The sequence below is a fragment of the Colobus angolensis genome, unplaced genomic scaffold (assembly GCF_000951035.1).
Source record: "Colobus angolensis palliatus isolate OR3802 unplaced genomic scaffold, Cang.pa_1.0 Scaffold220, whole genome shotgun sequence".
Taxonomy (NCBI): Eukaryota; Metazoa; Chordata; class Mammalia; order Primates; family Cercopithecidae; genus Colobus; species Colobus angolensis.
The window spans coordinates 5,234,203-5,246,765 of NW_012115378.1; the positions used below are offsets into that span (position 1 = coordinate 5,234,203).

Consider the following 12,563-nt stretch of genomic DNA (forward strand, 5'->3'; position numbering starts at 1 on the left):
GGCCACCTAAAGTGCTGGGATTACAGGCGTGAGCCACTGTGCCTGGCCCGAAATATGATTCTCAATTAGACCTTCTGATACCTTGTAGGTTTTCAAGTGAACCACTGGAGTTCACTTTCCCATATTTGAGTATGTGGATTTTGCATCAGAAAATGCCTCTTATAAATCCTCATTATGTAGGCCACACCCATTTCCTTCCTTCGGCCCTCAATAACTTGCGGAAACTATGGGGCCATCATTCAAGATAATTTAAACTACATAACAATCATTTTTGCTATCCTGTTGCCTTATCATCCACCTTATAAATTGCCCTGACTCCCTTCACCTTTGTCAAAGATTTTATTATCAAATGCTTAAAGAATATATGTTGCTGTACTACTTTAATTCATTTAGAAGGTTTACTATTTTTGACATGATCCTTTTGGGGTGTAGAACAATAAAAAGTATCAGAGTGGTACTTTCTCCCAGAAAAATATGATCTGGAAGATACTGTGTTGACACTTGGAAAAGGGCAATCATCAAAGCTCTAGAGTGTTTCACTGACATGTGTCTGAAACACACAACACTTTGTAAACCAGGAAGAAAAACTAGCCTTTGAAAGAGATGGCAGCTTTCATTCCCAAAGATGTTTTACTCTCCAAAAGCAAAAGTAAAACTGTATTTAAGTTCCTACTAGCATGCCAGGAAGTATTCAAAGTAAAACAGTTGATATTAAAATAACATGATCACAATTTAGGAATATATTAGTGAAAATATTTGAACTAAGATAAAAATAAGACTTTGAAGGTCAGTTTTGCTTAAACAGGTAATAGAAGTCCAATGTGAAATCACATTAATCTCACTGCTTATTAGCACTTCCCCAAGTTAAGTGTTCAGAACTAAAACTGTAAATCAACAAGGTTTTACTGAAAACCTTTGCCCTTGGCACAATTAGGTGTTATCATAGTTCTGGAAAGAAATAATATATGGCCAGCTTTTGAAAAGCTTACAAACCTCCTTTGCTTAAAACTGACATACGTGTTGCATGGTGACATCAATCCTAGAAGCCATAGAATCCTTGCCAAAGGTACTCTTTCTTCTTCTTTTCTCCTTTCACTTCCTCCCTCCTTCGCATCTTCTGGCATCCATCACAATTTTTTCCACCTTCCAAAAAAGTGAATTCCATAGTCTCTTAGCTAGCATTCAGTCATTTGTGCTATTCATTGATCAATAAATCAACATTTACTGATTCATTAATATTTCTGATTACTATGTTATGCCTAAATGCTATAGGGATGCCAGAGTCTGGCCCAGTACTATGTGCTGGGTTCTGTGCTAGGCATGAAGCTATGGAGATGATAGCATCTGGCCTTCAGGGGCTCATAGATCTTTTGGGGGTGACAAGCCAAAAGCAAGCCATTTTAATACACTGTTTCATCACTTGGCAAGTGATACAGTAAAAGCATGTGTTTAGTCCAATCATTGCACAAATGAGGGAGTGATTACATGATCTTCATAGTCAAGAAAACTGACCCCTAGATACAATTTTGAACTATGAGAGACAAGCTCTCTTGGTTCTTGCACAGCCTCCTAAATGCACACATTTTTTTTAGATTCATACACCTTAAACTCACTTAAATAAATTCATCTCCAGGGGTTATGAAAATCTGGCTTGGTATGTGCAGAACAAGTAGGAGGTAAGGGAGAAAGTGGTGGCCACCTTTGGGTTAATTCAGAACATTTGCCAACTCATAATTGGATTCAGACCATAAAAACTCTTACAGGGTTAAACTTTCCAGACTAACTGTCCATAATGATCAAATCATCCCCCAAATATACAAAATGTTTCCATTTATTTGTAGTTTGAAACTATAGTAGAGCCGAAATATAAAAGAAAAAAAGTAGCAGAGCTTTTTCTATGGATTATTTATTCAATAATATCTATCAAGCACTTTGTAATGTGTCAAATGTTTTACTGTGTGTCTGTTTCTATCTCCAGAAATGCATTAGCCAAGTTGCTAGATCTTTGCTATAAGACTGAATGGTAGGAATAAACTAACTAGCACATTTTAAAACATTTATGTTCCTCAATTGCATTTACTATAAAATTGAAGAAGTTTTTTTTTTGTTTGTTTTGTTTTTGAGACGGAGTCTCCCTCTGTCGCCCAGCCTGGAGTGTAGTGGCACGATCTCTGCTCACTGCAAGCTCCACCTCCCGGGTTCACACCATTCTCCTGCCTCAGCCTCCCAAGTAGCTGGGACTACAGGCATCCGCTACCACGCCCGGCTAATTTTTTGTATTTTTATTAGAGACGGGGTTTCACCATCTTAGCCAGGATGGTCTCGATCTCCTGACCTCGTGATCCGCCCACCTTGGCCTCCCAAAGTGCTGGAATTACAGGCATGAACCACCGTGTCCAGCCAGAAGTTTTTGTTTTGTTCTGTTTTTGTTTTTTTAAAAAAAACCTTCTAAGATTCCATGGCAAGGAATATTCAATATTATTAAAGTGAAGCATCTTTCTTTCAGGTTATTTGTTTTCAACAGCATGTAATTGCTCTTTGAATTTGCTTCGATGAGTAAATATTTCACAAATATATATTCTAGCAGTATGATGCTTCCAAGATATCATTTACTTTGTTCATTCCTAGCAAAGAATACCTTAAAAACAGAAATTATGTAATTATAAGTAACATAAATTATATCAAAAACTCAAACCCCAAAAAAATGTGTAAAATACAAATGGATTTTAAATGTGGGAACACATGCTGCACCTGTACCACAAATAAATAAAGATTTAGATTTTAACTAGACATCAATTGTTCACTCACCATATTGGCAAAGATACAAGTGTAAAAATGGGTACAATATGATGATATCCATCAAAATGTAAAATGTATCTATTCTTTGGCCCAGAAATTTCACTTAGAAGAATCAATCCTACAGATAAACTATGCACGTGTGTTATGTATCTGCAAGGACACTCAACACAGCACTGCTTGTAACAGCAGCAACCTTCAAAGCATGGCCCTTCTGTCCATCCCTACTGTCCCCCCTGGCCAAGCCTCCATCTTCTTTCATCTAGATCACAGAAGGAACCTCTGCCTGGTCCCCCTCTTTTCCTTCTTTTCCTCCTACAACCTCAATAGTAGCCAGACTGGTATTTTTAAAACATAAATCAGATTATGTCATTCTGCCACTTAAACCCCTCCCATGCCTTTTCATCATGCTTAGCATAAAATCCACCATGCTTATTCTGGCTCATAAAGACCTGCATTTCAGCCTGTGTCTGCCTGCTGACTTCATCCATGCCTGTTGGGCCCTCACCCAAGGTGCTCACAAGACACAGGCTTCTCAGGCACAACCAACTTGCTTCTCGGGCACAACCTGCTTCTCAGGCACAACCAACTCATTCCCACTTCTGGACCAACGGCTTCAACTAAAGTAATAGACAGGCACTCACTCTCTAGCACATCATCCCATTGTATTTCTTTTTATGTCATCTGTCATCACCTGGCTGTGCTTCTATTTGTTATTAATTTATCTGTGTTGTTCTTCCTCTCTATCATATAAGGTCTAGGAGAGCAGGGATGTTGTCTGCCTCGTTCAGTTAAGTATTATCAGCAACCGAAAAGGTGCCTGCACCTAATGAGTGTTTAGTGAATGTTTGTTGAATGAATTAACCATCAGAAGGAAACGGAATCAATTATAGAATGCCCATCAAATGGAACACTGTGCAGCCACTTAAAATAATTCAGTGGACAATAATGCCAGCATCATCTTCTGACCATGTCCTTCCACACTGCACTGGTCTGCCCTGGGCCTCTCTCCTCAACCTCATCTCAGATCCCTGTGTTCTGGTCTTCTTGCTGTCCCTCACACATTTCAAACCTGTGCCTCAAGGTCTTTGCATTTGCTATTCTTGCACCTACACCCTGGATAGCTCCCTCACTCACTTCATCTCCTCACAAGTCATCTGCTCAGAAAGGCCTTCCCTGAGCACTGGCAAAACTCACTAACCTTGCCACTCCCTCTCCCCGACCCAGATTTATTTTTCTTCTTACACTTATCATTTGAAACAAAAGAGCTTATTTCTTTGTGTCTGTGTTTATTATGTGCTTCCCCTGACTAGTGTGTACCTGGTTTGCTGCTTACCATGACCTCCCCTGCAGGTACAACATTGACTGGCATGGAGTAGCACCAAAACAAATACTTGATTAATGGAGAAAGAATGAATTAATGTATTATTTAGCGTGAAAAAGCAAGACACTAAACAGTATGTCTATAGTATGCTGCTGCCATTTGTGTTAACAAAAATGACCCAGATATATAATGTCTCTGGAAAGAAAACCCAAGAACATAGTAACAGAGATCGCCTCTATGGTAGAGAACCGAAAGGCTGAGGGCAGGCCGAGGGTAAGAGGAAGACTTATTTGTTCTGTGTGTCCTTTTTTTTTAAGATTGTATTTTTACCATGGGCATTAATTATTTTTTCAAAACAATTGAGAACTTTGTTATATCTGACAGTTTTGCAAGCTTATGTGTTTGAGACCAAAAATATCAAGGGCTTCACAAATGTTACATCTAATTGATAAACATTCAATAACCATCTATTTAGCAAGTCTATATTCTTGGCACAGCCCTATGCAATCTCTTGTTTGGATATTCATGAAAATTTGGGGGTTGCAAAGGATACCTATGCTTTCTGCTGGAAGAGGTTTACATTCCTTAGATGTAAAATGTGAGAAGAGGGGACACAGTAGTGTGGATCGCTAGTACAATAAGGCCTTCAGGAATACAAACAAGACCCCTGGCCATTTTATAGGCCAGGAAAACAGCCTCTGTAACCAAGATATTTCGAATCTACTTACAAGGTTGAAATATGTCCTCATTGCTTAAAAAAAAAAAAAAAAAATCTGCCAACAGACTCTACCTACCCTTAACTGGCTGATTTTCTCAGTGTTTTTTCTGGCTCTATCAAACAAATGTACTCTGCTTTAAGAAAACCAGCTATTTGAATATCCAGATTTACAGGAAATCATTTAAAGGAATGTCTTCTTGCTTTAAGGATTCATTCAAATATCATAGTAATAAACACGTTTAAAATACGATTCAATATAAAAAATTATACACAAATTTCAGAAACACCATCACTGAACACTCAGGAACTCAGTAATTACTTGCTGGATGGATGAACATACCTATTGAAAATCAGTAGAGTGAAATGGATAAGGGCGTGAGTTGGGGTCCAGATATCCCCATGTTTGGATTCTATTTCTGCCGTTTGGTACCTGAGTCTGACCTTCAACAAGTGACTTACCCTCTCAAGGCCTTTTAGTATTTCTTTAAAAATGAAATGAATGAGTAATGCCTCCTTTACGATTAGTTGTATTAAATGAAAGATGTGAGCCAATTTAGGTAAATACACTACCAGTATATTTTATCATTTATTATTTCCTTCACTTAATTTCTGCTTGCCCAAATGTGAACAAATGAATAGCAAGAACGCAACTGTTTTTGTATTTCCAAAGCCATAATATAGATAAATATAATTATGTATTTAATGTACATATATGTGGCACATAGTAAATGTTTGGTCAGTGCTGGTTATTATTGCAAAAAATAACAGAGAATTCCCAGAGAGTTTGACTCCGTTTTCCCATCCACAGAGACCAATTTTGTGCATAAGATCTCAGGACATTTTATTGCTCTGGTACAGGGAGGGGTAAAAGACTGTGTAAATGCGATTTTTATGGCCTTAAAGTTATGGGGAAACAATTAACAGGTACATAAGTTAATTGTGGCAGAGATTCAGCTTGTTACAATTGCTAACATCTATTTCCTGTGTGATGATTAGTCATTCTGCAGAGTAAATACTGTGACAATATCCTCTCCAAGTTTATTTTATAGTATTACCTGATTCCTACTTTCTTAATTGAAAGTATTAAATGTAAATGTTTTATTTAATTTCCCAAGACTAGAATAGAATTTTGAGTGTTTGGAGTGGAAGGGGAAAATGGTACAAATTGCTTGAAATTTAGAGATGAAATGAAGTGCTCCTTCAGGTGATGAAAAGTGTTTTCTTCTCCAATTTTCTGGCTTTTTTTTTTCTTTCTTCCTAGCACTACCTGTTTGTTTAATAAAGTTGAGAAGTCTCGCAAAGGGCCTTATAAACACGTGTTATTGGATTTTAAATCTGATTTGAAAGTGCCTCTCTCCTACTCCCTCTGAGTAAAGTGACCTTTTTAAATGGAGGGAAGTGGGTTTAGATGACAGTCATGATAAATGCGGTCATGTTCACTCAATAAAATAAGGCCCAGTGCATTTGAGGATAAATCAGTGAAATGTACAGCCCCACCTGTCTGTCTCCATCATTCATTTCCACTGTCACTTTCACAGTGGCTGATGGATCACAGTTGCTGTAAAATTAGACAGCCTTTAATCTCATTTCATCCTGATTAGCTTCTCTTTCCCCTTTCCCTCTAACTCACTGACTGACACGCTAAAAACTCACACTGGGCTGTATGTGAACCTGGAGTACAAACCTCCCCCACTACCTGCTTGTGAGGGCAAGACACTTGTCCACCTCTGGAGAAATCTGGAAAGGAGCAGGCATGTATCTGTGGTTATTTAAAAGAAAATCAATAAGTACAGTACCCAAGACCATTTTAAACAATTGTTTGCTCTTGTTCACTACCCTATTTATTTTGCTTTTCTTTGGGCTTAATCAGAAGTCAAAGAAATTAGGTCTTTTGCAAAATTCAAACATTGATTGAATATAGATTTTTTAAAATAAATTTGGGAGAGTTTTATATTCAGAATAATTTCAACGAGCATTTGAGTATATTTATAGCCTCTCAATTCACAGTAATAATTCAGAAAAGACAATAATTCAGGAATGAGAATACTGAAATGCTCAGCCAAGAAATAGAGCAGACAGGTTTTAAAACAAGGGTAAAAATGTGTAAATAGATGAGAATTCCTTCAAGTAGCCTTCAAATTAGGACTTCAAAGACCTTCTTTTCTCTTATTTTGAAGAGTTCAATAGTTAGCTTAGTGCAATAGTTTCATTTGTTTGCATAAAGCATAACAATAGAGGTAATCAAATGAAAAAGAGGCTTAAAAATAAATCATGTATTGTTTCCTTCACTTAATTTCTGCTTGCCTGAATGAGAGCAAATGAATGGCAAGAACAAAACACAAGTGTCATTTTATTTTCAGAGACTGTACTTTATTATGAAGCTGGACTTCTGGTTTAAAAAATAATAATACCGTTTTTCATTATTTATAAGATCTGGGCAAAATGTTGAACTGACCAAAAGTTTAAAAGAAATATTTGAAGAGCTGTGGTCATAGAATAAGTTCGTTGTAGCTGATGGCCTCTATGACTGCTCTGTATCTCATGTGACTTGATGCATACAGCTGACAATTAATGCTGAGTAAGTTTACCACTGGCCAGAGGACATTACCGTCAACTGGAGTGGCACCAGGTTGTTCACAGTATGATAACGGAAGCTTCGTTTTGTTTTTGGTATTTTGGAACCAGCATTATGCTCCAAACAATGATGAACTAATTAAAGGGAAGAAAATCTTTCAAACACATTCCACCTCTGTTGCTCAATGAGCCTCACGTATACTCTGCCACAATGAATTCTGAGTAGTGAAGGCTGCAGGATCTACACAGGTAAAAGCGTTTTTCAAAGAGATAAACTGAGGATTGATGGGCTAAAGGACATTCTTGAGATGACTCTCAAAGTCAATTGACCTGATTCGTGGACCACACAAACCACTGCCCACCCAATTTCTACATTATCCCCCAGATTGGAGGTTTACCTACCAATGCCTTCCGTCTTGTGGGTATACGTTCAAAAACAATGCATATTTACTGTACAAATAAATAAGTCAGTAGGTAAATAAACAAAACAAAACTCCTAAAATCCCATGGTAAGAAGCTTAAATGATCTGATTTGCTCTTTCAGAGGCTGTGTTGTAAGTCTCAGACCTGTGCCTGCTTCTTATTTTTTATTTACATATCTTAGCCAGCGTAAGTGCTTCCTGAGAAAAATAAAAGATAATAAAAACAAAATGAAATGAGAGCTATATAGCACCCAAAATAAGTCAGGCGTGAGATAGGTCTCCTCACTTTCTCTCTCTCTGCATTGGCAAAGGAGCACAAAGTAAGAGTTGGCCCTGACTCATATTGATTTCCCACTGCACTGGTTTCTTAAGTGCTCTGTTGATCCGTGTCAAGGAATAAGTTCCCTGCCTGAACATGCACATCACCTCCCCATTTGTCCTCACCTAGATTTAAGGTGCCCACATGATGAGCTGAACAAGGACATCATTTTTCCTACTGGGCCCAAACCACTGTGGGAGATATAACTAATGCTCTATACGTTTACATTTACCATAGGGTATGTAGCAGAGACTAACACTGCACAGCACAAAAGGAGACAGGAGCATCCTATTCTGGTACTTTGTGTCTCCCTAAAGGAAATGTAAATCAGAACAAATACAGAGAAAGCTGGCCTTAGTGGGTTTCTGAATAATGTCCCCTCCTCACATCCACCACGTTTGGGCGGAGAGAAGGGAGAGGCAAGGAGAATAGATATTTGCGATGTTCCTGACAGTTTTCATCTTTGTTACAGAAGAGCTCCTAAGCAGATAGATAGAAAATCTGTGATTGTGCTGCTAATGACATTGTACAGGAAATTAAGCGTATACATTTGGAGGAGGCATTAAATCAGCAGGACCTTAATTTAAAAACTTAAAACTGTATGGAAATTCAGCTTGTTCATTGCTGTGGAATAGAAAGCTACCAAGCACCCTGAGTCTGTTTATGGAAAGACTGCCAGCAAACCGAGTTGGGCAGAGCATCTTAATGGCTCCAAGTGTATTCAGGGATACTTCTTCCAAGAAGTAACCCCAGCCCTGACCATTTAGGAGTGTCAGTCGTTCAGATCACTATCCACATCATCAGGCAGGTTAGGAGAACCTAGGAATTGAAAGCAGCATGACAGGTTGTTCTTGACTAATTTCTGGAATAACATTATGTAAAATTAGTCAAAAGGGGTTGGGTTTGAAACCGCTGGGAACACACCGTGGAGTCACTGCATAGGGATCCCTGGATTGGTGATCCCTGGATAGGTAGCGGCTTGGCTACCTGTGCGTTCTTCTTCCTCTGACTCAGTCTCACATTTTACGCACTTCAGTGAAACAAATAGCCAGTGAGCCAAGGTAGCAAATCCTGAGATGGAAAATTTCATATGTCTTTTTTTTTATTCTTAATTTCAGTTATGCCATACAACAGTGCCCACCACTGCGTTGTGGAGGTGGAAAACTTCTTGTTCGTGTTGGGTGGAGAGGACCAGTGGAATCCGAATGGTAACTATTGAACAACTTAATTGGAGGTGCTCAGCAACTACGTGTGTAATGAAGGGCATCAGTAGCAGTCCATTTTGTAATTAGTGTGGAAAATACATTTCTGTACAACGGGGACAAATGAAGTAGTCAGGAAATGGGGCTGACAATTGGAGAGAGGGTCAATCATTGAGCTAACTGGGGACATGTGTAGCAGAGCGATCACTCATCAACTGTCTGGGGATTTGGCTTCGCAGTGATACCCCAGCCCCTCTCCTTATCCATCCCCTGAGGAATGCTACAAGCATGAGCACAAACTCCCTAGAGGAAGGGAGCAAGCTGCAGCTGTTAAGAATCCTCACCATCTTCTCCAACACCTTTCTCCCATTTTATCAATAGAATAATGTGGGTCGCAATACACAATCATTATGTCCAGTCATGCCGCACATAACTTTAGCTGAAGTTCTTTTGCAGCAGGTATTACTCGACACCCATTCCAGTTGCTCTACCTTTTGCAAGCGCTTCTTCCATAGATTATCCACCATCCTCCTCGTTGATGTGATTACACCATAAACTTATTGCAAAGAGAAATTAAACATTTTAACGCACTTCCCAAGTCGAACACAAGAAGAACACTGTGGCTTGCAGAATATGCAAAATTATCAAGATATTTTTGGAAAGCTTGCACATGAAGGAGGAGTTGCAGTTGTAGCCTTCTGTGTAACAGAGATAATTATGACTGAGAAACTATAAAACAGCTTGCAGGTACACATTTTTACTTTAAAACCCCAGAACATCCAGCTGAAATTACATATACTGCATATATTTTATTGTGAACGCTCTCTTTCAGCATCTGCACCAAGGCAAATTATAGAAAATTGTTACATCTGTTCACTCTAGAAAATCTTCAAGGAAAACAATCCAGGCCACCGTCCAAGAACATTTCTTTTAAGAGAGGGGGACATTCTTTCTCAAGACCTGCAGCTTTGTTGTGCCACATTTTCTAATGTTCGAAAGAAGACAGTTCCTGGGCTCTGTGAGAAACAGATTTGGAACAGGAGCAAGGATGATATTTCATGTCTCTCCCCTAACTTACCTTTGTAATGATGGATTCGATATGTTACCAGAAAACCCTGACATGCGCACAATGCATTGTAAACTCCTTATTTACTATTTAACTTATCCTTCTTCAGAAGTGATTTGAACTGTAAGGAGCATTTGTAAGCAAACACACAGTGTGCAGCCGCTGGGTTTAGCTAAGCAAATAATCTGCAGAACATTCTTTTTGAAGGCCAGGTTAAAACTAAAACATGACAAGAGAAAACAGGAACGTCTTCAACCTACTGCACTTCGCAGGTAGAATAGGCCTTTGTTAAAATAGCAGTCTTGGTGCCACAGTTCATTCTCACAAAACACTGTGAATCTGCCTGACTTAAGGTCTTAAGTCAGACCTTAAGCAGCAACACAGAAAACCTGTTCCACGGGCATATGCAAAGAAAATTAAATAAATAAATAAATAAACAAACAAACAAAGCAACAAACCTGTAGCTACTTGCTGTTCAATTTCTAATCAAAGACACATCTGAGAGAATTGGGTGGGGGGAACAGGGGAGAGTTGAAAGGACATATGCCTTCCTCTAGTCTAGAGAATCAAGATTTTATCTTTGAACTAATTCAGACTCCCATAAAATCATGCTGTTGGATTACACTGATTTTCTTTTTCCCGGCCCTGAGAGGAACAGCAGTTGGGTTTAAAGCCATCAGTGAATATGCTGTGAGAAATGACTAGAAACAGCCCAAAACTGCATTTACCATAGGGATGGTTCTCACCATTGCCACTCATGGGCTCCCTGTGAAGCCCCAGAGGATAAATTCTTTAGACCAAAGTACTGAGGCATTGTGTGCTTTTGAAAATTATTACTAATGCTAACCACATGACTATTGTGTCTCTTCTCTTTGCTTTAACTACTAGGATGCACAGAATTAAATTTTAGTATAACTTTAATTACTGTATTTTAATTTTACCTTTAGCCTTAATACAGGTCTGGGAGTGCTCTCTCTCTCTCTCTCTCTCTGTGTGCGTTTAAGGTCCCTTTTTAGAATTTTGGAAGCTTCCACGTGAAAGGCTGAGTCATTGTATCCCTGACTCAATTTGGCACGTGAAATCATTTAGCATAGATTTGGGCAAAGGAGGCTGGACCATGGGCTGGGCTCACCTAAGTAGAGGAGAACTGGTTAGACCTTGCTGCAAGCAGGCCAGTCTTTTGCACTTCATGTCAGTCATTGGCTAAAGCTTTCTCCCAGGTGGGGCATGAGGAAAGGCAATGAGGTGGCCTGTTCAGCAGCAGGAGGTGCCGTGACCATGAGCAGCCAGCATTCAGCAGCCAGGGAATGGGTGAATCAGTCTCGTAAAGGAATCTGGGCTAAGGACCAAGAGCATCCGCCACAATCCCATGAATGGTTTCCATACTCCATCCATCTGGTCAACCATAGTTAACTTCATTAGTATTATTAGCAGTACTTATTGAGTACTCCTTATTGCCAGGAACTTTGCTAAGCACGCACCTACATCATTTCACTTAGTCCTCACAAGCATCCTGCAAATCATTCCATGGTAGCTCTAGTTTTACTATGAGAAGACTAAGCCTGAAGAGGTTAAATGACTTGCCAACAGACATATCTTACAAGATCCTAGGTCTATCTGATTTCAGAGCCGTCATCTTTAGCCACTGTAATATACTGTGTTTCACGTAACCATATGTATTTGGTTAGATGTGTAACAGTCATGTTTTGCTTTTGATCTTGATCTTGTGAAATTAAATCAACATTGGATCACATGGAAAGTGGCTCCCACTCACTCACAAGGAACTCTTCATCATTCCTCATTTTAAACACTGTGAAGAGACTCAACCATCTCTAAAATATGAGAGTCTTGTATTATAATACCTCATGCAATTAATACCAAAACATATAAAGGATAGCAATCCTATGATAATATATAACATGCTTTAACATCATTGCTGGCACAGAGAAAGCTTTTAAATCCATGGGTTCAGATGTTATGTATGTCAGTCCCAAAGATGAAATCTTCTTAAGTTAAACATTAGTTCTTGGCCGGGCATGGTGGCTTAAGCCTGTAATCCCAGCACTTTGGGAGGCCGAGATGGGCAGATCACGAGGTCAGGAGATCGAGACCATCCTGGCTAACATGGTGAAACCCCGTCCC

At 39.1% G+C, this 12,563-nt stretch overlaps 1 protein-coding gene across 1 annotated transcript in view; it reads left to right on the plus strand.

Annotated features, from left to right (window-relative positions):
* The window catches only part of KLHL14 (kelch-like family member 14), a 100,593-nt gene that overhangs the window by 69,313 nt on the left and 18,717 nt on the right, over positions 1-12,563 (plus strand). Inside the window, exon 4 of the mRNA XM_011943727.1 lies at positions 9,272-9,361. Within this exon, the coding sequence (XP_011799117.1) occupies positions 9,272-9,361 (90 nt within the window). The remainder of the gene's footprint in view (positions 1-9,271; positions 9,362-12,563) is intronic.